General features: G+C 42.4%; 1 protein-coding gene across 1 annotated transcript in view; it reads left to right on the top strand.

Annotated features, from left to right (window-relative positions):
* Positions 1–3,850: 3,850 nt before the first annotated feature.
* The window catches only part of NTSR1 (neurotensin receptor 1), a 128,936-nt gene continuing 105,484 nt past the window's right edge, over positions 3,851–27,302 (top strand). The window contains exon 1 of the mRNA XM_075277039.1: positions 3,851–5,177. Coding sequence (XP_075133140.1) covers positions 4,488–5,177 — 690 coding nt within the window. The 5' untranslated portion in view covers positions 3,851–4,487. The remainder of the gene's footprint in view (positions 5,178–27,302) is intronic.

Raw genomic sequence — 27,302 nt, 5'->3', positions numbered from 1 at the left:
TTGGTATGATATTGTTAGTATTCTTTTGCTTGTTATGATGAACTTCCACTAGTGGTTACTCCACTTTTGCACTCAAGAACAAGATGCATTCACGGCATTACCACGCTGTTTACTTACTCACTCATGTCATTCTTGTTATGCTACTTTCAGTTCATCACACCTGCATTGTACTGTATGACTGTAGAACCCAAATAAAACGTTTCTAAACAAAAAAAAGTCTCTGTGTTGTAGAGACTTCTAAAAACATCTACAAAATTAATAAATAATAAAGTTCATCAAGCACCTATAAAACTAAACAAAAAACTATGGCAGAATTGCAGGTTTTTTCATGTCACCCCTTAAAAAACCAAAACAAAACAGCTAAGCAAAACATAAGCACCCCAAAATGGTGCCACCTAAAATCACAATTTGTAATACATAGACTACGCCTTCATACAACTGTGTTAGTAGAAAAATATAGTTATGAATTTTAGAATCTAGAAATGTAAAAAGTTGCCAAGCCTTAATGCACAGACTAGGCAGTGATCTTAAGTGGCTCAGTCATTATAAGCTTTAGCCACCTAAACTTATCTGCCTGTTCTCTGGGTACAAGTACAGAGATGAGGTTAAAGAGACCGTGATAAGTGACGGGGAAAAAAGAGGAAAACAAGAAATAAAAAAAACAACTTGTTTTACGTTTTAATTGAAAAAAATGTTGTAAAAGCTGAAGTAGACTTTAACCCTACTCCTAGTGTCTGTGAACCTAGTATTCTACAAAGTGAGCACATGACATGAGATTTCAGCACACAGGCCTGCCACATACCATAGCTGTATACATAGAGATTCTTGGCAGGAACTAGACCTGTATTTATGAATTTGCCCCAATAATAACACTCTTACCCAAGTGAGGTTTCCAGGTTAGGCCTCGTTCACATCTGCATTGGTAATCCGTTGGGGGAGTCCGTATGGGGACCCCTCCGAACGGAATACCAAATGCATTGGCAAGTGGTGTGTGCAGTGACCGCACACAGACCTCATAGACTATAATGGGTTCCGTGTGCTCTCCGTGCGCTTCCCGCACGGAACATGTGGACAGAAAAGTGGATTGTGATCTACTTTTATGTCCGCATGATTTGTGTGGGTAGTGCGCAGAAAGCACACAGACCCCATTATAGTCTATGGGGTCCATGTGCTTTCACTGCACACCACTCGCCAGTGCATTTGGTAGTCCGTTCAGGGGGTCCCCATGTGGACTCCCGAACGAATTACCTAACGCAGATATGAACTAAGGGTTATAATCTATTCACACATTGTCATATCTACAGTATAGTGAGGGGGAAGAAGGCACATGGTGGCACTTCAGGATTTTATAATTGTTTTTTCTCTTTCACACTGCCAATAACCTGGTGTCATTCCTGCATTTATTACACCTGATCTGAGCAACAGCCAATCTTCCCGCAAGAGTAAACCTTCCCTACACCCACTGCAAAGCAATCCAGGGATACGGCTGCATTTCTGCTCCCTTGATCATGGGTTTATAATGGATGACAGGAACTGAAACACACATTATTGTATTTAACTCACTTTTGCATATCCAATAAATATGTATGTGTTTCATATCTCTCTTTCCATCTCATACTCAGAGGTGTATCTTGAAGTTCCTGGGTCCTGATGCAAAATCTGTAATGAAGCACCTACTTACCTTGTGTCATTTAGTTTAGTGGTATGTTTTATGCCCCCTCAAGGTCCAGGAGCTTAGCAATTGCTACCTCTGCACCCTATCTATCTAGGGGTGCACATCTGTTTAGATGTGCACCCCTTAGCCCCAACTCTACATCCCCCAGCAATGCTAAAATCCCCAAATAAACAGCACTCCAGAAATTGGGATGATACATGTAAAGATTTAGCCTCTGCCAGTGGCGTAACTAGGAATGGCGGGGCCCCGTGGCGAACTTTTGACATGGGGCCCCCCCGACACCGAAGATCTCGACCGAGTCCCTCCTACGCATTCCTGCGCGCTCTATTATGTCCCATAGTGTCCCCTGCACACAGTATTATGTCCCATAGTGGCCCCTGCACACAGTATTATGTCCCTTAGTGGCCCCTGCACACAGTATTATACCCAATAGTGGCCCCTGCACACAGTATTATGTCCCATAGTGGCCCCTGCACACAGTATTATGTCCCTTAGTGGCCCCTACAGGACTAAATACTGTCACCGCTGACCGCTATACCAGGACAAATTGTGGATAAAAAAAAATCTGGTCCTGTGCATTACAATTTAGTAACTCCATGTGCCTCATATTAATAACAGTTAACCCTATCATGTCCCTCACATTAAGCCTTGTGTACCTCACATAAGAGTTACTGATATGTGAGAGACATGGAGGTAATAATAAAGTATCTTCATTACTATTACCCCCAAATGTCTCACATATCAGTAACTCTTATGGTGAGGCAAACAGGGGTTAATGTGAGGGAGATGATAGGGTTAACTGCTATTACTATGAGGCACATGGAGTTACTAAAACACAAGTAATCCCCCCAAATGCCTGATAGTAATAAGTATAGTAACCCCAGTACGTACCTGTGTATCTTCAGTTTCATTTTCCTAGAGCAGCTTCTTCCTCTTCTCTTCTGTGCAGGAGCTCGGCAGGGATAAGCCCCGCCTCCTCCTCTCATTGGTGGGCAGAGGACAGCAGAGAAAGGGAGGGGGAGAGAGGGAGAGCGTCCTGCAGCGCTGAGAGGAGCCAGACCTACAGCTCCTGTGTCTCCGTTGCAGCAGCTTCGGGGCCCCCTGTTGGTGGAAAGTATTCCACCAACAGGGGGCCCCGATCATTATACTCGGGGGTCCGAAAAGACCTCCGAGCATAATGATAGCAGCAGTAGCAGCTGTCACCGGGCCCCTAATGTCCCGGGCCCTGTGGCAGCTGCTACCGCTGCTATGGTGGTAGTTACGCCACTGGCCTCTGCATAGGTCTTTTTTCAATCTATCTAGAGATGCATTAGTTTTTACCTTTCCTCTTGGCTTGCCATGGCCAGATATGCATATATTAAAATACATACAAGACTGTTTTGCGATACTATATCAAAAAAGTGATATGTTATAATATGCTATAAGCGTTTATGTGTGGCCACCCGGCTGCTGTGTTGTGTATTTTGGCCTGTGAAGGATATTGCTAGTATGCTAAAATATTGTTACATATGAAATTGAAATTCTTCACCAAATATGAACACTTATGTATCTATTTGCCTGTCTATCTAACTATATATCTATCTCGCATCTATGAACACAGCTGTCTTATAACAAGCTATCTTGTATCTCTGATTTATGATCTATATACATGTCAATCAATTTCATGATCTGTCTCTCCACAATTTACAGGGCCATTGTAAAGGTGGCCAGCATCAGATGAACACTTGTAAAAATAAACTAGAACACAGAAAGAATAAATTACAATTTTAATTGACATTTTCAGAACGTTTTGAGTTTTGAAATTGATGTATTTTTCTATTTTGCTTATTCCTGTTTCATATACATCATAAATATAACAATCTGACAAGAGAATATGTCAGCTTTACAATCGAACTATAACGTAAGACACTATTATAAAGTGACCTTGGACTCCAGAGACTGTAAGAAAGAGCATGTCATGTGTCTATCTACGGTATTTCATATGTATTATCTATCTATACATCCTTCTATGTATCTATATATTAATAACCACGGGGCAGTCTCCCTGCACCAGTAATACATTGCTGCAAGATCTTACCTGCTTTGCATTCCAGCCTTCTAGCTGAAGTACAGATGAATTAGAAACTGAGGAGTGGGAAAGAGTGAGAGTAGAAGGAGGGAGGAAGAGAGAGAGAGAGAATAGATATATAAAGTCAGTGAAGAGAAAGGAGGAAGACGGCGGAGAAGCACATAGTCTACAGAGGGAAACAGTCTGAGCACATAGACTGAGCACATTACACCAGGAGAGAGCACAAGAGACTGCTCACTGAGGGGTGGGGAGGGGAGGACTTTTGAGTGGGCTAAAAGAGGCAGGTTCTGTGAATGAAAATATTAAGAAGACAGCTATGGATCCAGGGAAGGACAGAGGAGTAAAGGAGAAAGTGAACAGTCAGGTCTCCTCACACCAAGTGCTGCCTGATGTTCTCCACACATTAAGCTTCTGAAGATGCCCAGTATCTTGTTCAATGCTTGCAAAGAATCACCTCCTGCTGATGGTCAACGCTTGTAAAAATTCACCTGCCTGCTGATGGTCAGCCCTTGTTAAGACTTTCTTGCCTGAGGATGTTCAGCCCTTGTAAAGATTTTCCTGCTTGCTGATGGTCAGCCCTAGTAAAAATTTCCCTGCCTGTTGGTCAACCCTTGCAGAGATTCCATTTCCAGTCAATGCTCATGACTTGGCAGGCGCACTAAAGTCATCTGGATCTGCATCTTCTCTCTACACTTAACCAGACAAGAAGCAGCTGAGTTGAACCTGCTCCATCCAGACATCACCATGCGCTATAACGCAACTCTCCAGATTCCTCTGGCAGAGGAGGTGCAGACTTTTCAGGCTCAGGACTATGTATTGACAACCACCTTGGTCATGAACATTACAAATGTCAGCACCCAGCATATCATGGCTGAGGGTGACCTAGATGTCAATACAGATATCTACTCCAAGATCCTGGTGACCATCATATACTTGTTCCTCTTTGTGGTTGGCTGCACTGGAAACATTATCACTGCTTACACACTGGTGAGGAAGAAGTCCTTACAGAATTTGCAGAGCACTGTCCACTACCATCTGGCCAGCCTGGCACTCTCCGACCTACTCATACTTGTTCTCAGCATGCCCATTGAACTGTACAATTTCATCTGGGTCCACCATCCATGGGCATTTGGCAATGCAGTGTGCAAAGGTTACTACTTCCTAAGAGATGCCTGTACCTATGCCACTGCCCTTAATATTGCCAGCCTTAGTGTGGAAAGATATATGGCCATGTGCCACCCCTTTAAGGCCAAAAGTATCATGTCAAGAAGCCGGACTAAAAAGCTCATTACTTTTATCTGGCTGGCTTCTCTTCTGCTGGCCACCCCTATGATATTCACTATGGGGGAAATCTATGGCTTAGGGGTTCAGGACCCAGATCATCTTATCTGCACCAGTATTGTGAATATGTCTTCATTCAAGACAGTCATTCAGGTGAGTGCAGGGGTTTGTTCCGTTTCACTAGAAGTAGACCCATAGATTGCTGTCTGTCTACCAATTCATGTTAAGCTTATCTATCTATATCTATCCATCTCATCTATCTATCTATCTATCTATCTATCTATCTATCTATCTATCATCTATCATCTATCTATCTATCTATCTATCATCTATCTGTCTATCTATCTATCTGTCAGTGAATCTAGCCATACATCCATGTACTGTGTAGATTTGTGCCATTGGATGTTATTATTGTGTTCAGTATAACAAGTTTGGTATATGACAGAGGTCCTTATCCCTTTGACCCCACGGTCCTCTTGGTCAGTCTAGCGTAGTCTCTAGAGCTATCCTAAATCTGAAACAATATGTAGGAATTTCTATTGGTGAAAATATTGACTCACTCAAATAATTTATCAGACTCTTTATGACCCCAGGTAATAACCCTTAATATACATGGCAATGGTCTGCAATATCTCAGATGTTGCAAAACTACAACATTGGAACTTTACAGCTACAGGTTACAAACTGTTGAAATCATTTCTATCAACTTGATGCAGCCCTCTTTAGCAGTCCCAAATGGCTAATAAGAGATTCTATCGGACCATATTGATGCTTGCTTGCCCTTTAATTTACACCAAAGTAATCGAATTTCTCTCGCAGCAGTGACGCCTCTGTCTACAGCAGACTTGACACATCAGATTGGTGCTCTGCGCGCTAACATTTATTGATCCTTTCGGTTGTGAGGATAGATTTTAATATTATCATTTGACACATGACACACATCTATAGTATTTCTCTCCTGTGGCTGGAAAATTGTGTTGCAACAAATCCTGTTTTTCCTGTCTATAAGCAACTGTTGGACATAGGAGTCAAGCAAAATGTTCTGCGGATGTATCTGTAGATATATTGTATATACCAGGAATTAGTGACCTTCAGCACAACAGCGACTGTCAAAATACACTTCTTAGCATGCACACTTCCTCAGCTGTTGTCAGAAATCCCGCAGAAGTGACTGAAGCATTCTGGGAGTTGTAGTTTCACAACAACTTGAGTGCTGAAGACTTTTGATCTCTGGACTAAAACCCCCAAATTGGTATTAAGGTTTTGGGGTCTAAATGATGTGTTGTGCTACCTTTTACTCTAAGTTCCATATTGAGGTAAACATCAAATATTTTCCATTTATTTACAACCTAATAATTGCAGACACACAGCGACATTGTACCCATGAGTAAAAGAATTGGTTGGGGGGGGGGGGGAGCCTGCATCTGTGAAAAAAATCTTAAGTGTATGGGGCGGCTTGTCTGGTGGTGTTAGGGAAAACAAGAAGGTGTCTGCTATTAGGAAAAACAAGGGTCAGAAAGTTACATTTTATCATGTCTGTCTGGTTCTTGAGATAAGCGGCACCCAATCTTTTTGCTTATCCCCATCTTCCTATTGAAATAAAGAAGCATGCTGAACTTCCAGGTTACTTCTAGCTACCACTGTAGGAGTGTCTAGAAAAGCGAACTATTTGGTGGAAACCCTGGAGCAGTTGCACCTTTTAGCTTTCCTATAATATAGAATTCCATGTAGGATCTGTTTCATGTAGTTCATGTTCTCCTTTGTACTAATAGATTGTATATACGGTACATTTTGCACACCACACATAATATACTGTATATTTTGGTGCAGCTGGCAACAAAAATCTCATAGGTTTTCTATAGTATATGTTGCCAGGGCTGTTCTGGGTTTTGCTTACTTGTATATCAGATTGAGAGATAAGGGTGAACAGAACCAGCATCAGTTACATGTAACAAGTGGCTGTTGTCCTATATATAAACTATATAGACACCTCAACTTATCACTGCCAATTTTAGTGTACCTCCATATTAGTGAGTTTCCAAATTGCAGTACCCTTTCACGCAGTTAATATTAGGAAATGAAGTATAACGTTACTGTATTTGCTCAAATATTAGAGCCAAACTAACACAAGACCTGAACCCATGGAAAGTGTATAGGATTGCCCTGCATCTACATTGTTTCATTTGATAACTATTTTATTAATAAGATCTAGAATAAGAGATAGATGGAAAGACAGACAGATATGGACTATGAGACTATGAGGCAATGTCTTGAGTTGCAGCATCTTCTGTCTCCCGATGTCCTGTATTTTCTTTGTTTCCTACACGCATCTTAGATGTCAGACATTCTCTTGACATTTTTCATATTTATGATTATATAACATTTTTTTTTCTCCATGGCAACACATCACAGTGTCAGCATGTCATTACGTTACCATATCAGCTATCACTAAATACCACGAAGTGACAGTGTCCAAATCCCACGTATACCCCCCCTCCAAAGGGTTAATAGAACTGTACGTCTATCTATAGGGAGTCTTATAGTATCAGAATGACTAATATAGCACTAGTATAACAGCGATTGCTAGTTTAATTACTGCGTAAATTGTATATGAAGGGGAGGAGGCATGTGAAGTGTTTTTATCTCAGTACGTGGACCGGAAGAGGCATGTGAAGAGTGTTTATATCTGTACATGTAGAAGAGGCATGTGAAGAGTGTTTATATCTGTACATGTAGAAGAGGCATGTGAAATGTGTATACCTCTGTACATATAGAAGAGGCATGTGAAATGTGTACACCTCTATACATATAGAAGAGGCATGTGAAATGTGTATACCTCTATACATATAGAAGAGGCATGTGAAATGTGTATACCTCTGTACATATAGAAGAGGCATGTGAAATGTGTATACCTCTATACATATAGAAGAGGCATGTGAAATGTGTATACCTCTGTACATATAGAAGAGACATGTGAAATGTGTATATCTCTGTACATATAGAAGAGGCATGTGAAATGTGTATACCTCTATACATATAGAAGAAGCATGTGAAATGTGTATACCTCTGTACATATAGAAACGGCATGTGAAATGTGTATATCTCTGTATACAGAGGAGAAGAGACATGTGAAATGTGTAAACTGTATCTCTGTGCAAAGAAAACAAGAGATGTGTGAAGTATGTATGTCTCTGTCTACAGAAGAAAAGATGCATGTGAAATGTCTATATCTCTATAAATGGAGGAGAAGGGTCATGTGAAGTGTGTATATCTCTGTATATGGAGGAATGGAGGAGAAAAAGCATATCAAATGTGTATATATCTGTACACAGAGGAGAAGAGATATGAGAAATGTATATATCTCTGTACAAAGAAGAGAAGAGATGTGTGAAGCATGTATGTCTCTGTCTACGGAAGAAAAGATGCATGTGAAATGTGTATATCTCTGTACATGGAGAACAGATATGTGACGTATGTATATCCATATCTCCCAACTTTGAAAGGACAGAAAGAGGGACAAAATGTGGGCGGGCTATGGCAAATTTAGACCCACCCACTTCTAAATTGACTCTACCCATTCCCACCCATTTCTCATTGGGTACACCCTGCATGCCGCATCTCTCCCCTCAAAGTACACCCAAGCACCCCACAGTACATCCATGAACCCCTCATCTCCCCCCACAGTACACCCATGCACCCCACATTTTAGCCCCCCACAGTACACATATGCACCCAAAACCTCTCCCCCCACAATACACCCTGCACCCCACATCTATCCCCCCGCAGTCAACCTTGCACCCCACATCCCTGCAGAGCACACCATGTACACCACAATACACCCTGAACCCCACATCTCCCCCTCACACACTGTACACCCTACATCCCACATTTCTCCACACACAGTACACCCTGCACCCCACAATACACCCTGAACCCCACATTTCTCCCCCCCAAACAATCCACCCTACATCTCACATCTCTCCCACCCACACACAGTACAACCTGCATCTCACATCTCTCCCTCACATACAGTACAACCTGCACCTCACATCTCTCCTCCCCCACACACAGTACAACCTTCATCTCACGTCTCTCCCTGCCACACACAGTACAACCTGCATCTCACCTCTCTCCCTCACATACAGTACAACTTGCATCTCACATCTCTCCCTCCCACACACAGTACAACCTTCATCTCACGTCTCTCCCTGCCACACACAGTACAACCTGCATCTCACATCTCTCCCCCACACACAGTACAACCTGCATCTCACATCTCTCCCTCACATACAGTACAACCTGCATCCCCACCCCAGTACCCTAGACCACACATCTCTCCAGCTCTTCCTGGACTTCAGGGGATACTAAGACATGCCTGCCTTGTCAAGTGACTGTCTGATGTCACATAGATCCTTCTGATTACAGTAGTGAAGCTTTCCCCCATCACCACCCACTCTTATCCAAGTTACAACCATTTATTTGTTATAAGAGCGGGCGGTGATCGAGGAAAAGTTTGTTAATAAGGAAAACATTTCCAATTCATCTGGATAGCTAAACGACATCGGATCCCTTAATCTATGATGCTGGTTGGGAGAGGGGTTGGGGACGTATCAGTTCCACATCTTCTCCACTATTACTGGGCCACCCATCTGTGGTGCATCTCCTTCTGGGTCGCATCACAAGCTTACACAAAATGGGTGAAGATTGAGAAGTTGTTGCTCCCTCCTATGCACCCCAATGCTCTTTTGTGGACCCGGTCTCGCCCTTCACCTCTGCCCCCCACTTTTGGCCCAATACACTGTTCTAGAGCAATTTGGACCACTTGTAATAGAGTCTTCCTCCTCGCCTAACAGAATTCTTATATGATCTCCTTTTTGTATAACCCATTTCTTGTAGAGGGCCTGTCCTAAATGGTGCATCCCTGGTCTACGACAGGCCTGTTCAGACTGGCCAACTTGGGCGATCTCCTGTCTTTGTAGCTCAGGCCCTTGAACTATTTTACTACAGCACTGGACGTGTCTGAAGCCTAGTGGCTCCACTACCGATAAATTGGCTCTTATCCTCTCCTAAACTGGTGGGAGGAAGCTCTTGGTCACCAATATCTCCTGCTCAACAGCAGATTATTTGTTCCCTTGTGTGTAAATCCATGACATTTGTGACTTTTAAGGAGATGCAATATAAACTTCTATTAGTATCTTCTAATGATATCATACCCCTGCCCTCCTTCATTCTCTGAATCCTTAGGTCCGCTCAGTTTGTTGGAGATGTAACTCTGCTGTGGGCTCACTCTCCCATATATTCTGGGATTTCTCCCTGATACGCGGCTTTTGGAGAGGAGTTAAAGACTTAACTATGAATCTCTTTTCACAGGGAGTCCCTCACAACCCTCTCACTTATTTTATTAATTTGACCACAGACAGATGGGTAAAAAGTCTGCCAGACTGTTTCTTTAACTCTGTATGGCTGCCAAAACTCTCATGGTCCTACGCTGGACATCTGCTATCCGCCTCCCACCTTTCTGATATCATTCAGAAAACGCATTTTGAGCTAAGCACATGCCTGAATAGCCTTTAAAAAGGCTATTCAGGTGCTGCCTCCAGGTCTTCCAAAGACCCCCCCCCCCCCCCCCCGGTTTTTAGTAAAAATAGGTAAACAATATATGCTAATGAAACTCACTGAGCACCCCACCACGACATACCTCTGAAATGCCCCTCCGTTACTTGTACTCCAAAAGACCTCCTCCTCCACACGTCCTGTACTGCCTTTATCTTCTGTAGTCTCGCTCCGGGTGGTTGAAATCCCATGCATGCGCAGTAACACTCCGTTGTGACTGGTACTGCGCATGCCTCAGTGCCATTTTGTTATAGAGAACTGCACGGTCTGCATTTGCTGAATGATAGAATCCCTTTAACCTCCTCAGACCCAAAAGTCTTATAATAGAATTATTTTATGTTCAACGCAAAAATATAATAGAACCAGGCCAAGTAACATTATCTACAGTCTTGAAATTAAAAAAAAATAAAAAAAATTCACATTTAAGGATGTCAGCAACCTATAATACTTGACGGCTGGCCTAGATAACACAATCCCAGGTTTCAACTTGATTTGTTCCATGGGACCAATTTGATTTGGTCTCCATGGGACACCTCTTGTACATTGCAGGGTCTCTGACCCCCCCCCCCCCCCCACACACACACACATTGTCCCCCCCCCCATCCCATCTATTGCCCCTTGCATTTTTGTCTCATTTGTTATGCACTTTCTCTTATTGTTTTATATTTCCGCTAATTTTCTTGTCTATTGTTTTGACTTCTTAATTCATTTATTATATTATTTCTTTATTTTGCATACTTGTTATGACCCGGTCTCAGCAGTCTCGGCCTGTTAGGTTCAGGCGCAGAGTGTCCGGACGACATTCAGTGCGTGAACCACCTGATGCACGGCAGGGGAATGTTCACACCAGACATGCAGTTTCTGCTCTGGCACTCGGGCGTGGATCACGTGGTGAGTGGCCTGATGGATCAGTGCCTGGTGTGTCTTGGCCTCTGAAGGGGTTAAGTTCTCTGCAGTGCTGAATACTTTACAGGCCATGGGCGAGGCCTTCTCCTTACTATATAAGGTTGTTGCACATGCTATCTGATGCCGGTCTTAAACGTCTGTTCCTGTTCTCAGTGAATGTCTGTTGTCTGAAGCTGCTCCATCTGCATCCTGGCCCATCCAGTTTCTTGCTCCTGTTCACACAGGACTGGTTCGCTAAGTATTGAGCTTGTATCCAGACATAGTGTTCCGGGCGCAGCGAGCCCTAGGTATTTTTCTGTTTGGAAGTTTGGAATTTTGGTAGGGGTTTTTTGTGTGTGATTCTAAGTTCTGTTTTTCCCTATCCCTTGCTTAGTTCAGTTATTCTGTGTTTCACGTTTATTCTCTTCCTATGCTTTTGTGTACTCACGTTCACCGTTAGTCCAAGTCTGGACATCTGTGGGGGGCTTGTTCTGTATCTGCCTCTCCTTCGTAAACGTGAAGCTAGACAGGGGCTCTATTTCCCTTTGCAGGTTAGCTACTTCTCCGGCTGTGCTCGTGCCCCTTCAGGCAAGTTAGTCGGGCCCACGGCTACTTCTAGTTGTGCGAGGCAGGGTGTAGGAGGATCCACACTAGAAGTCCAAACTGCTCGTACTTATTATTGTTGGTTTTTATATATGTTTTTCCTGTACCGTACTGAGAAGTTATCAGTCCGGGGCCAGTCCGTGGTCAGGGATCCCCAAACCATAACAATACTTGAATAGTGCCATCATATTCTTTGCAGACACTGCCAATCACTGTCCCAAAGGCCTCACAATCTACATTCCTTATAAAAGGGAAAACATACAAACTCCTTGCAGGTGTAGTCCTTGGCAGGATTCAAACCTAGTAATAGGTTTGCCACCATACATATTGAAAACTTTTTATAAAAATTACAGTTGAAAAAAAAAGTATAAATGAATATGATGGACATGTCTGGCTGAATGCAACAGTGGTAGTTGTGGCAGTACAGCGCAGGCTGCGAGACTATTTATTGGGTGAGCAATAGGGTTGAGTCGATCTTGAGATTTCAGGATCGTTTTTAAAATCCGATTTCTGAACATTTTCCATTCGAAACCGATCCCAATTCTGATCCTAATGCAAGTCGATGGGATTTTTTTAATAATCGAAGATCGGATTTTAAAAACGATCCTATTCACTACACAGCATGCAGTCTAAAAATTGAACGCTTTAATTTTTAGACTCCACGCTGTGTAATGATTAACAAACAAAATCCTCTGGCTACTTAGTCCCCCCTGGTGTCCACTTACCTGCACAAATTGCTGCCACTGCCGCCGTATGGGTGGGTACATGGCAGGGAGATGTGAGTGCATCACTCACCTCTCTCCTCCCAGTACCCGCCCACACTCTCCTAAGCCACAAGCCCACCTTCTTCCTAGGTCTGTAACACTAACCTGGGAGGCGGGGCAGCGAGGTGAAAAGAGGAGCGATAACAGCGGGGAGCGGCAGTGATCTGTGCAGGTAAGTGTTAGCTACTAGAGATGTTAGCTAGTCCTAGAGATGAGTGAGTACTATTAGAAACTGCTGTTTCGAATAGCACACTGCCATTAGAATGAATGGATGCAGCCAACGCGCAGGGGGTTAAGCGGACGGATGCTGGCACAGACTGTGTGCCGGCTGCATCCATTCATTCCTAAGGGAACGAGCTATTCGAAACAGTAGTTTCGAATAGTACTCGCTCATCTCTAGTAGCTAACATTGTTAGCTTTTTCCACAATGCTTTGCCAGTAGCAAAGCATTGTGGGAAATAACCTACGACCTCGATCCCGCCTAAAAAGATTGGGATCAGAATTCTGATTGCGATCGTGAAATTTACTCGATCGCCAATCAGAATCCGATCTTTTCCCATCCCAATCGCTCAACCCTAGTGAGCAACAATAAATGCTCAAGAAAGAGATTTTATCAGAATAGCAGGCTCCGTTACATTGTCCCTTAAATAACGGAGATTTTTTCAGATTGGTGTAGGCAGAATCTACATTTTGCTGTTAGAACAGCAGATTGTATGTAAAAAAATAAATTTAATGTTTTTTTTTCGACAAGAGAAAAGAGTTTTAAGTAACAGGACTGACTATGATAAATAATCTGCGCATAGACTACTTTATTAAAACAGACTCAGACAAAATTATATTATTGGTAATGAAATAGTTAACTGTCCTTTGTCTGTCTATATTTCTACTACTGTCAGGCTAACACAGCACAGATATTCTCCCCACTTCTATCTATGATTTCTGTCACTAATTCTCCTGTTCATAGCGGTATTACAAGCTTTGCAGCACTCAGTCCTCTGTGTCATATCCATCTTCTACTTCCACCATTACTGATATGCCTCATGTTCCAGTCCATACAACCTTATATACTGTATATGACATCAGCACTTTAAGGTGTTTACCTACCACTGACTATTGGCTGAGAGGCTGTCAGATAGCACCACACCATTTTTACTGTGTAATAGATGTGGCGGTGGCCGTTTTAGTTTGTCCAAGACAAATCGCCATTTATTAAGTTTAGTTAAAAACTGAACAATTTGATATATTGGATTCATTACAAATCGGGTCGCCCATCTCTAAAGCTAACTAAGCATAAGTAAGACTTAAGCTGTTACATCCATAATTAAATTTGCATAGAGTTCATAGACTCCTTCAGTATCTTCAAGGACTTGTCATTTTCTTAGTTCTGCTGTTCCTAATGGGTATTATATTTCTTGTGTCTAAGGTTAGATGGAGGATACGATGGACAGCTTCAGCTTGTAAGAGGGCACTGTTTGTATCCAGCATAATAAACCTTGGTATCTCCGTAATTATAATGTTAAAGCATTCACTTGGAAATAGAGTTATGGATCGTCAGCAAGTCATCTATAAATAGCAGTATGCATAAATCAATCTATAGACGTTCAAAGGTTCTATCTTTATGCATAAGCTTGCAGTAATCTCTTCTTCACAGCTGTGATGGCTTTGGGGAGCGAGCACACATTATGTTTTTGTTTTTGACATGTAACGTAGATCTAAGTCATAATCCACTATTTGCTCCAGAACTCGCAGACAGAGAGAAGACCAGAGTAGAGGCATTGAAATACAGTATATCTGATACAAAGAATGCTGCAGGTTACGAGATACAATAGGTGCCATCTAAAGTGATTGTCCAAGGCTAGAAAAACATGACTGCTCCCAAAAACAATGCCACACCAACCCTTTTTAAATTTGTGAATGACTGAAAAATTGTTATTTTTTTCAGGCTAAGGCCCCAAGTAGTGAGCCGCAGCAAAAAAGGGGTGCAGGGAAAACTGCAGCGGCAACGCAATGTGTTTTTTCCCGCAGCGCTTTTCACAGAAAGTCTGCAGAGGACTTCCTAATTCATTATACCTACAGGGAAACTGTTGGCGTTTCTGATGGTATAATTGGCATGCTGCAATTTCCAAAACCGCAATGTTTTTGGAAATCGCAGTGTGTCTGCTGCGCATATTTTTCCTAAAGTCCCAAGAATCCCATCCACCTTTCGGTAACTGTAAAATGCCACTGAAAGGCCCCAGCCTTATACACAATTCAGCAAAAAAATGTGTCTACTTCTCAACAAAGTCTGTACCCTCTGCAGCCAAATAAGTATTATATATAGATATGGCAGTCCTAGAGATCTTTGTTTGGCACTTTGTGGGTCACTTGCCTTTGTTAAACCACTACAAAAACATATCAAGCAAAAAAAAAAAAAAAAAAAAGAAAAAAATCAGTTTCTGGTATTGTAGGTCTACTTTATTCTGATGACTGTTGGGTGAGTTCACACGGAGTAAAGTGCCGTGTGATGTGGCACGTATACGCCGCGTGAGATTTTGCAGGCCGTATACACTCCCATTGATTTCAATGGGAACTGGGATCGTATACGCGGCGCTATTTTGCGGCCGTGATTTTTCAAATTAATTTGTCTAAATAGTTTTCATACAATACCACCATATATAGTTGGTCAGTCCAGAGCAGATGACAGGGAGGACTGTAAAGCTGTAAGTCATGTTTGTACTATGTACAGTAGGCATTACTAATTTTTGGACTCATGTGGAATTCAGACAAGTCTTCATAGCTATAGGGAACCCGGCTTATCATCACATAAAAACTACATATTAACTCAATGCTCCTGTCACATCTGAACTAGAACGAGCCAGTAGTATGGAGTTCAGATGGCTCTGTATCCACAATGCTCTCCTGAATGATACGTGATGGATGCGAAAATTGTGTATGTGACATTTCCATGCCATTTTGATAGGCTCTCCTTGGGGCTTTGATGTGTCATTCAGGAATTCAGCTTGTCTCCTTCAGTTGACTGCTTATGTGCTGAAGATTTGAGAAGTACATCACATACACTTAAAGACAACTGCAAGAGCATGCTTACATTAGAGGTGCATTCTAGCTGGAGACATGTGCAATATGGCTTCTTGACAAGCTGATTTGACTCACCTTGGTACATTAAAGGGACCATAGTGCAGTGGCAGAGACAACGCTAACCTCTTATAACTTAGAGAAAGTGTTACAGACCACCTAGTGAACCATTTTGTATCTACATTCTTGACTGTGTGTATGCATTACAGCTGAGAGGAGGGCGGTGGGTTGCAGTGATGTATATCAGTGCCTTTATGGCCATTGATAGCATGGTAGGTACTGCCATTTAGAGCTCTGTAAATGTAACATCCAACCATCTTGCTGTAATAGTAAGGATTGGAGAGAATGCTGAATAGGAAAAGTCATTTTTAACTAATCACACCTTTGCATAGCCTTTAGAAAGTCTATTTCACACCTACCTATAGTACGTAGATTGCCTCAGTGGTTTCTGAATAAGTCCGTTTTTATTCATATGCTAATTAGACTGGTGCATGATAGATCATGCACACCTCTCCTGTTGTTTCCTATGGGAGGCTGCTGCTGATGATGATGACTCAGCTTCCTGTTTGCCTCACACACATAGAAGATAATAGGAGAGAGGAGGCTGCTGGGAACTTCCTGAGCTGGCTGGAGGCTCATTAGCATATGAATAAAAACGGACTTATTCAGAAACCACTGAGGCAATCTACATACTAAAGGTAAGTGTGGAATATCATTTCTAAAGGCTATGCAAGGATGTGATTAGATAAAAATGACTTTCCCCAGTGATAGAGCCCCTTTAATGTGATAGTCAATAGCAACTGCAAATCTGTTAATAACCCATCTTTAGGATAGGACTTTAATATTTTTAGCTCTGATGATCCTTTAATAAATTTTCATCATTGTATTTATCCCTAAATGGTGACACTGAAATTGTAGTTTCTCCTGCAAAAAAACAAGCCCTTGTGTGGAATGCAACTATAAACAAAAATTGCCGTCTCCTTAAGGACCAAAAGATCTGTGTCCTTAAGAGGTTAAGCTTGAATATACAATATAATGTAGTTATCACTAGCAATGACTCACAACAAACCTATTATGACCAAGACTTTACTGATATTATGACCAGAGTATACAATGGTAACACCAAAGTTTATAAGAGCCCATGCAACCAGAGTCTGACACTCCCTAAGCTCATACTGGCAGTTGTTGTTCATCAATTTCTGACACCTGAGAATGGCATTGCTGTGGCATTTTATGCACTGGTTTAGTTGAATACTGATACAAACTGCCCTGTATATGCCATCTTTAGGGTCAGTGCACACTGAGTTTTTTGGCGCTGATTTTGACGTTGAATCCGCCTCAAAATCAGCCTCCAAAAAAGCCTCCCAATATTGGGAGACTTATTTTTGGAGGCTGATTTTGAGGCGGATTCAGCGTCAATATCAGCGCCAAAAAAACTCAGAGTGCACTGACCTTTAAGGTGTAGAATAGCGAATGACACTTTAGCGCAAGGAGCGGCCCAGCTTGGAGACTTTTGCCACTGTAACTGTTAATCTCGCAGTCAGACAATAAGATGGTAGGAGCTGTAGTAACGGAGCTGTAATTCATGTAGCTCTTATCTCTAAGCTTCTACACATTGCAATCTTTAATCGGGCTCAGTGCAGGGATCCTATATCTAATAGACATATCTGTGTTAATTGCTTTCTGTTTCCTAAATCCATGATCAAAGAGACAGATTTACATCATGATTAAGCGCCAACAGAAGCAATTAACTCCGGATAGGTTTCTGTATCAGACATGGGATAGAGCAGCCACGGCGGGCAGAGTTGTGTCAGGCATGCTGGCATGTTGTAAGGGTCTTGGAGAGGAGATTTTATGATCAGGAGGACGGTGTTGGTTAGTATCAGCTAAATTCAAGGGCATACATCAGGACGCCAGCTGTCATTTATATGGATGAATTACATATATGCCCATGTGATGTTGTTTGCTTGTGCCCTCTGGTAATATGCCATTCTGGGACACATGAATGCAGAAATATGACTTAACTTGAAGATTTACAGATGTGCATATGAGATAATGGGTTTATGCTGAAATGTGGGGAAATTGTGTGCAGAGGTTCTATAGAAATCTTAAGTGTGGCTGAGACACTATTGAGGACACTCCTGGGGCTGAGGTGCTGTAAGGACACTTTTGTGTCTGAGGTATTATAAGGGTTACACATTGCCTTACCAGCCAACACATGGTGAGACTGGATGCACAATAGCACCAAATACCATAATGCATGACGCTTTTTACCCCCAGCACACATAATGTCTGCTAGAAACACCAGTTACACAGTAATTATGGGGCCCAATAGCAAAACTTGTAACGCCCTTACCCCCCTTCCCTTCTCAGACAGCAGCATGTTTCCGGTCCCTTCTCCACTGGAAGCAGCATTGCCCTCCTTTCTGCTGCAGCCCTATAATGTTTTTGACAGTCATCAAAGAGAGAGACTTCTGTATGATCCAGAGCTGAGGACCCTGTGAGCTCTGGATTATCGGCTGCAGAAGAAGCTTAAATGAACCTCATGCGTGGTAGAAGGAGTTGACTGGCTCTTTGAAGGCTCTTATCTCAAGACCATGTGCAGGATCTCTGTGTTCTCATGCTTAATCTAAGCAGATACATCCATTCTTCCGCATATCTCAGCCATGTCGCAGTAGCAGTCTACACAAATATTGTGAATTCCCTCAGGACTCTTCTGCCTTACTTTCCATACATTTATTCTATCCATATTTATGGAACATTCATGCATAAGATTAAGAAATCTCAGGTATATATATCTACTATATAACCTGCCGGTTCTAAGCGTTATATTTACCTAGTAAAGGTGGATAAAGGCAAGATAATGCTATTAAAGTTCCCATTGTCAACCATATAAAGAAACAGTGATTCTTCACTATTGTGTTTTTGTTTAAATCTCTGCATTCCAAAAGCCATACCTCTTTTTTCCCATTCACATAGTTGTATGAGTGGCTTTTTCTTGTAACATTTTGTAAAAAGTTAGAATGGGGTGGAGTTGGAAAAAATGGTGACGGTATCTGTGCTCCACTCTTTTTAGGACGGTGGTTTGTGGATCCCAGGTTGTTTGTGGAATAATAAACAATACACAGAAACCCATGGATAGTTATGCTGGGAGTTGAAGATGGGCAACAGCTATAGGTTGTACTTATTGGCCACTTTTCATCAGATTTGGCCTGTAAAGATGATGATAAAGTCATCCCTTTTGAGACTACAGCCATCAGCGCTGACCGCTACATCTTACGCTATCTCTTTAAATGGCCGTTATGGGTACCTAGGGCATTTCCAATGTTTCCAAGCCTTCTCTGTGGCATCTGTATAGCATCTGCCAGGTTATTATATGTAGCTCTGGGCAGTAGCACTAAGAAGGCATTCAAGGTGGCAGAGTCTCAGTTTTGTTTTTAACAAGAGATCGAATGTTCCCAACCAGAAGTCTATTTCCTTTGTTAATGCGTCCTGTAATCCTTGTTTGCATCATGAGAGAGTAGTATTTTACAGCGAAAATCAAAGGTTCTGTCAGACTGGAAACAGATGCACGTGATGGAGATGTGTGGGTCTCCAAAACCATATCACACATAACCAGCTAAGATACTTTGGTTTTGTATAGCAGTAATATATATGACAGATTAAGGGTCAGTTCACACAGAGTTTTTTGACAGCGGATTTTGATGCAGAATCCACCTCAAAATCCACTGCCAAAACCGGCTCCCATTGAAGTCAGTGGGAGTTGTTCACTTCTTTTTTCCGCTAGCTAGTAGCGGAAAAACGAAGCGAGATGACCCTTGTTGCCACGGATTTCGTGGCTGAATCAGCCACGGCGTCTGCGGTGCGAGGATCCCTCCCGATTAGTCCCATTCATTTGGGCCTAAGCTGGAGAGGAATTCCGCGATGGTATGCCAGTGCACTGCACCAAAATCCCGTCCCGTAGCCACGCATAATGTTCACATGCGGAATTCAAATTCTGCCATGTGAACATACCCTAAGATACAATGACTCAAAAGTACAAGGTCTCAAGCAATAGGCTCGTGTCTGTTGCTAAAATCTTGAACGGACAATAGCCACGGGTGTGCACACTACCGTTGGTATCCACTCAGCAGTGTCCGTGGCTATTGCCCATACAAGATTTTAGCAATGGACACTAACTGGTCCATTTGCAATTTCCATTCATTTCAATGGGATTTTATCTTGTGTCCTTTAGGCTGTATTCACACTGAGTAACGCTGGCGTTTTTTGTGCTTATTTTGGCACATAGCGCCGCGTTAACACCGTGTAGCGCCGCGTTAACGCCACGTATATGCCGCGTTAACGCCAGGCAACGCCACCGCAAAATAGCGCGGCGTTAACGCGGCGTACACACGGCGTTAACGTGGCGCTATGTGCAAAAATAAGCACAAAAAACGCCAGCGTTACTCAGTGTGAATACAGCCATAGTGTCCATTTGTGTCTGTTTGTGTCCTTTAGTGTTCGTTTACAACCATGTCCATTTTTTCAAGCGGACAAAAAAAAACTACATGCAGGACTTTTCAGCAAGTGTCCGTTATTTTTTTTAATGTTGACGTCTATGGGCATCTATGGCCATCAGTTACTGTCCGTTTGTGTCCATTATCATAGGTGTCCATTTTTTTTTTTTTAACTGACACCTTCTGAACAGAATCCAACAGTAGTGTGAACCCTACCTAACATACATGTCTCAGCAGACTGAGGCACTCACAGCAGTATCCAAGCCATTCATGAGTTCTACTGTCTGTACTTGTTAAGTACCCTGTAACTGTCATATGTAATACTATCTACAAAGCATGCGTGCCTAAGCCTATCATGTATATTTCATGTGTGTTATGGTTTCAGAGAACCACACATAGAACATGAACACAAATCACCTTTATGTGCATTACAAATATTTGTCATACATAAAGAAGCTCAGCAGAACTGTATCCCACATGGTAGGCTTAGATACAGTGAGTCAGCAGACTGTATTACATATGACGATAAGCTTAAAGGGGTTGTCCGGGATAAAATTAAATTCTACCTATAAACTCAACTCCCTCCCCCCACCTAACTTCTAATATACATCTATGTAAAAAAAAATATATATATATATAATTACCTATATCTTTGGGGCGGTCATGTGATAACCCCAGGGACACTTTCTGATAATCCAGTGATGTTCCCTTTCAAGGCTACGGAAATGGAACATCACCAGTACTCCCTCCCTTCCATGCCCATCAATGCTTACGTGTCTTCCTGTGTCCGGAACGGAACCTCCTCTCCTCTTCTCTGAGTGCGCAGTCTGGAGGATGAGTTATAAACATGCCCGGTAGAAATGACAATTAGAGATGAGCAAGTACTATTTGAAACTACCGTTTCGAATAGCACGCTCCCATAGGAATGAATGGGAGCGGCCGGCACGCAGGGAGTTAAGCGGCAGGACACCGGCCCCGGCTGCGTGCCAGCTGTGTCCATTCATTCCTATGGGAGCGTGCTATTCGAAACAGTAGCTTTGAATAGTACTCGCTCATCTCCATCTCTACTGCGCATGTCTCACAGTTACTTTCTGTCTGTGCGCAGTGTCTCCAGGCTGCTCACAGTGAAGAGGAGCCAGCTCCCACATTGGAAGATAGGTATGTATCATGCTACGGGATGGGGGGGGGGGGGGGGGTTGGGGCTATCAGTGGACAGGATTGCTAGCTTAGTATAGCTAGGGCGGGAGGAGGAGCTAGTAGTGGTCAGGATAGCTTAGTGTAGTTTAGCTAGGGAGACAAAGGGGGGAGCAGTGACAGGGACGTAGCATAGGCAAATGTAGAACATACCACATACACCTAGAAATCACTCTAAAAGTATATGGATGCACTTTTAACCCATTAATAACACTAACAGACCTTTTTTAAAAAAAAAAAAAAAAAAGATTTTTTGCCAGGAAAACCCCTTTAAATACAGCAGACACTGTCTCACCAGTGAGAGGTTTACAAGATGGATGGTTACAATATTTAGATGAAGGACAAAATCTTAACATATACAATCTTAGGGTGCATGCACACTGAGTAACGCCGGGCGTGTATGAGAGCCGTACACGCCGGCATTACAGCAGACTGCCGAACACTTCCCATTCACTTCAATGGGATCGCTCGTAACAGCGGCGTTTACGAGCGCTCCCATTGAAGTGAATGGGAAGTGTTCGGCAGCCCTGCTGTAACGCCGGCGTGTACAGCTCTCATACACGCCCGGCGTTACTCAGTGTGCATGCACCCTTACTGCTGTCAGGTCTATATGGAACACTAAACCACCCACATGTCCTTAAAAAACAGTAGCTTAGGCCTCCTGCACACAAGCAAATCCATACCCTATATTGTCCCTTTTTCCCAGGCTGAATCCGGTCCAGAGAATGCGACTTTCACCGATTTTTCCGCAATTCTATTGTCCCATGCTGTATATAGTGTGGGAAGGCAGGGATTCCTAACATTTTATATCATGAGGACCAGTCTCCAGACCAAAGTTAGTCCCTGAAATGTGGGCAAAATACAGTCTGAATTTCATGAACCCTATTTGTCCATGTGCAAGAGACCTTAGTGTCACAAATAGTACAATCCTAGTGCTGTCCGCAATGAAAAAACCTTTAAAATTACCTAGAGATGAGTCAGATGACTCTGAACAGACTTATCTCTGATGCAAGGGCATAACTAAAAATGTAATGTCGCACAGTGGCCCCTCCACACAGTATAATGTCCCATAGTGGCCTGCATACGGTATTATGTCCCACAATGGCCGCTTCACACAGAATAAGCTCCCTAGTGGCCCCTACTGTGTTTGTTGCGAATATTGCAAACATTTGAGGTTCAAAACGCACAAACTATTTTTATTCTTTGGTATGTCTTTAGAACTCAGAGAATCATGATCAGAGGCCCAGGGGAGGTGAGCAGCAATTAAAAAATGGGAGTCCTCACCTCTCCAGGGCTCTGGTGTCACATGGGTTACACTGGTATTTTTATACATCAATTCCTATGGGTCTCCAATCATTATACTCTGGGGTCTGAAGATAATTGGGTGACAAGCTATTTGGGAACTATAATGAAAGCTGTGTTGGTCATCACAGAGCTTTTCCATATACAAACCAATGGAAGGGCACGATTTTCATGTATTTATTTACATAACGGGATTCCTTAAGAGAAGTTAGCGAGCGTTATGTCTGAGTGAATCAGCGGTGTCCTCTTCTTTTCCTATAAAATGTTCATTAAGCACAAGTTACATCAGCTGGCTCACATCCCCCACCGCCACCCCCCATCCTCGTATGTTGTAAGCGGGCTGTGGTTTTGCATTTCTAATGACTATGTGCACACAAAAATCTGCTTGAAAGCTGAATTCATCCCCTGGTATCTTTCTTCTTGCTAATTAATATTTACAGGGTTTGTTCTCAAAATCCAGCAGTTTCCATATGGTTTCTAGTCTGGACACAAAGCTTGGGTTCCTCATTTACATAGAAAAACTAATGTATTTTACTTCTATGTGTAGACTGAATCATTAATTAGAACCCCTTTATACAAGGAGCCCTGTATTCCCATACTTGCCTTACTCTCTACTTTTAATTGTCCGGTAGGGCACCAAAGTCTCTGGGTAGCCATATCATTGAGGGGGAAGGTCCTGGCAGGGCTATACCTTAATTTCAAGCTGTTGTCTTATCTTTAAGAGGTTTTCTGGGCCAAATCTAAAATTTCTGCATGGTGCTAGAACATAAGCCAATATTTCACTTGCTTTTTTGAATTGTCATGTGTAAAGTCTGGTCACACGACACATCTGAGCAAGCTTCTGAGAATACATAATGACTAGCACTCCCTGCCATGTCACCGGACCCGCTGTACACTGCCTCTCATTCCACTTTATATGGCCTCTTGTTCCACTGTATTCTGCCTCTAGCTCCACTATACTCTGCCTCTTACACTTGGTTCACACTAGTATCGGGCTGTCAGGTTACAGAGCAATGGACAAATAGCGGGGTCCAGCAGGTATCCGTTTTTTTTAAGTAACGCGATAGACAAAAAAATTGTGCTTGCAGGACATTGTCTTCCTGCAATTTAACCACTTCCGGACCGCCCATAGACTTTATACGTCCGGGAAGTGGTTGCCTAGTTCTGCCAGGAGGTACCTGTACGTCCATCAGAACACAGCAGCTGCACGGAGATCGTGTAGCTGCTTTCACTAGGAGCCGGCTGTAACTTCAGCCGGAGCTCCCAGAGAGAAGGCAGGGAAGGTTTATTACCTCCCCTGCCTTCTCGATCGCTGTGTATACAGCGCTCAATGAGCGCTATATACACAGCTATGGACACAGCCATAATTCAGCTGCCCTCTGACCCGGCGGACACGTGATCCGCCGGGAGCAGAGTCTTACCAGAGCTGCTGGGTCCTATAGGACTCCACATCAGCTCAGTAAGCTATATATACAGCGTGCAGGAGGCTGGATTCCTCCTGTATCTGAGGTTAAATGTAGCAGCCCCAGTTATAGGAGAAATCAGCCTCCAGTACAAAAAAAATAAGTGATCAGATGTCCCCAAAGGTCTCTTATTACCTTATGGGGACACAATCTGAAAAAAAAAATAAAAAAAATATATAATAAAAAAAGTTTAAAAAAAATGTAAATAAAATAAAAAATAAATAAATAATACGCTAATAAAACGCCGTTATTAAAGGTTATAGCCCCACCCCCGACACCATACAAAATAAAAATTACCGTAACGGAGAGGAAAAACTATATTATAAAGTTTTTCAGTGATACTTTGTGTTATTAAATTAAAAAAAAATAATTGAAAACCAGACAATTTCCCTCCTATTTTGTTTATATTTTCCCAGATATAATAAAAATTAAAACACATTCCAAAATAAAGATAACATAAAAATAAAGACCTAGGTGTCCCCGAAAAAAGACTCAAAAATTAGTTGACTGAGACATACAGGAAAAATGTTACAGACCTCAAAACCGCACATACAAAAAAACCCAAAAATGTGTCTGGTCCTGGACCACAAATTGGCCCGGTACTGAAGTGGTTAAGACAGACACCACTCCCCAGCCTTAGGGCGGGTTCACACCTGTGCTCGGTCTCCGCTTTTCAGGTTTCCGTCTTCTGCTCGAGAACCTGGGCAGGAGACAGAAACCGGCAGGCACTTTTCAACCCCATTTATTTGAATGGGTTTGCAAAGTGTCTGCCAGTGAGCGCCCGTGAGCGTCTTCTGCTCACCGCGGCGAAACCGTTTTTTTTTTTTTTTTAACCGAACACAAAGTTGGACATGCAGGACTTTGTGTTCCATTAAAAAAAAAAAACGTTTTTGCTACAGAGACCAGAAGATGCTCACAGGCACTCACCGGGTTTCCGTCTCCTGTCAGCAGAAGACGTAAACCCACAAAGCGGAGACCAGGCGCAGGTGTGAACCCACCCTCATTCTGCTTTTCATTAATGTATTCTGCATCTCCCAATTGTCCACACTTGCTTCCTGCACATTCACCTGAGCTAATGGCCGCTTTCATGTTTGCAGGACAAGGAATGCTGCACAGACAGTACCTATCCCTCTGGTGTATATACTAATATTGTTTTGTCATTACAGAGCAGTATTATGTGAGTTAACATTACAAGAAAGACTATCCACCTGGTAAGCCCTAAAATGAACCTGTCCCTTGATAGGTGCAGGTCTAGGCCAAAAGCTTTGCTATTGCTGTGATGCCATATTAGATCCTTCATTCCGCCAGATTCATTGCTGTAAAGCCATGTCAGGCATATTAACCTTGTTTTGTCATAGACTTTATAGGCTGCTGTTTACAGGACTGGCACATATAAAGGTGGAGCTCTAGAAGAGTGGAAATGGGACATAACTCTATAATACAATGCAGATTTCTATGCCAATCAGGCTGTGTGATGAGCCAGTTGTGACAACTGTGTTAATGTATTAGCAGATCTCTGCCATATGACACAAAGCTAGTGTGATTCTACAAACTCAACTCTGCTACATCAATAAATTGTGGCAATCCATCTGAATCTGCCTTCTGCATCAGAAATAAAGGATAAATCACCAGTCTATTACATTCTGTCTCCAGTTCCATCTTATGAATTGCATCGTCACTCAGTGAAATGTGGAAATTAATTTTTGCCTTTTTCACACCAACTTGAAAACAAAATAATTTCCATATAGATGATAGTTGTGAATAACTGCATATTTGGTGAAGGGAGGGACTATACTGCGCTGCGGTGCACTGCAAATATTGGAGAAAAATGCAGATTTCTATATCTAACAATAAATTAGTGTCTTGGTGTGAAATTGTTATTGAAGCGTATCATGTGTGATACTGTTTCTGCATACTTGATGTATCTAACCATATTCTGCGTGATACTGTCTGAGCTGCCTCTGTATACAAGCAAACCATGTGTGATACTGTCTGCTGAAAGGATGTATGTAATCCTGCTATGTGTGATACTGCCCTCTGGCTGATGTATCTAAGCCTTTAATGTTTTCATGGACCCTCTGTATCCAGTAGATTATGCATTGTTTAATGTTCATAAGAGATCTGCCCTTGAGCTCTAAAGCCGCATTCTGTGTTGTGCCCTGAAAGTTTGTAATGTCTTCGGTTCCTTCCAGATACTTTGCCAACGGGTGGTTAATACACTTAATATTCTTCCATTAGAAAAACATCATATGGTAGCAGCTAAAGCTTCACCCAGTGATTGTACTGCTCCAGGCCTCCTATCACTAAATATAATCGGTATAGATATCATAATACTTTGCTTCTGAATGCAAAAACATTAAGTCGCCATTTGCGATATATGGCAACATATATTAAATAAGTCTCTTTATGCCACACTATCCACCTATATGCCTACTTTGTCATATCTATCTCTCTTATCTGTTTCATTCCCGTACATCTGACTGCTGGCATTTGCCTGCCACTGCTCCCATCTGACCTTATGCATTATTGTGTTTGTTCATTCTCCATCTACACAAAGGATTTTGTATTTTCAACAGAAAGCTACAGAGTAACTTCATTTCCAGTGTGAGAAGTCCCTAAAGACACAAGAGACCTGTAATATCACGATTACATTAAGTGTCAGAAACTCATATAGGGTCATGTGCTTCAATATCATCCCTACCCCACAGAGGCTGTGATCTGATGAACGTAAAACGTTCTGCTTTAAAGCCCCAATGGCTTCAAGTAATGAATGTCAGTCTTCCCATCCCTTAAGGTGAAATTTGTGGAGGAAAACCGAACAAACAAGTCTCCAATAATGAAGCAGAGACGACCAGCAGATGCCAAATCTTCTGTTATGTGACAGTT

This window comes from Leptodactylus fuscus, chromosome 6 (assembly GCF_031893055.1).
Source record: "Leptodactylus fuscus isolate aLepFus1 chromosome 6, aLepFus1.hap2, whole genome shotgun sequence".
Taxonomy (NCBI): domain Eukaryota; kingdom Metazoa; phylum Chordata; class Amphibia; order Anura; family Leptodactylidae; genus Leptodactylus; species Leptodactylus fuscus.
The sequence above is the reverse complement of the archived record's forward strand: the minus strand, read 5'-3'. Positions and strand labels throughout refer to the sequence as shown.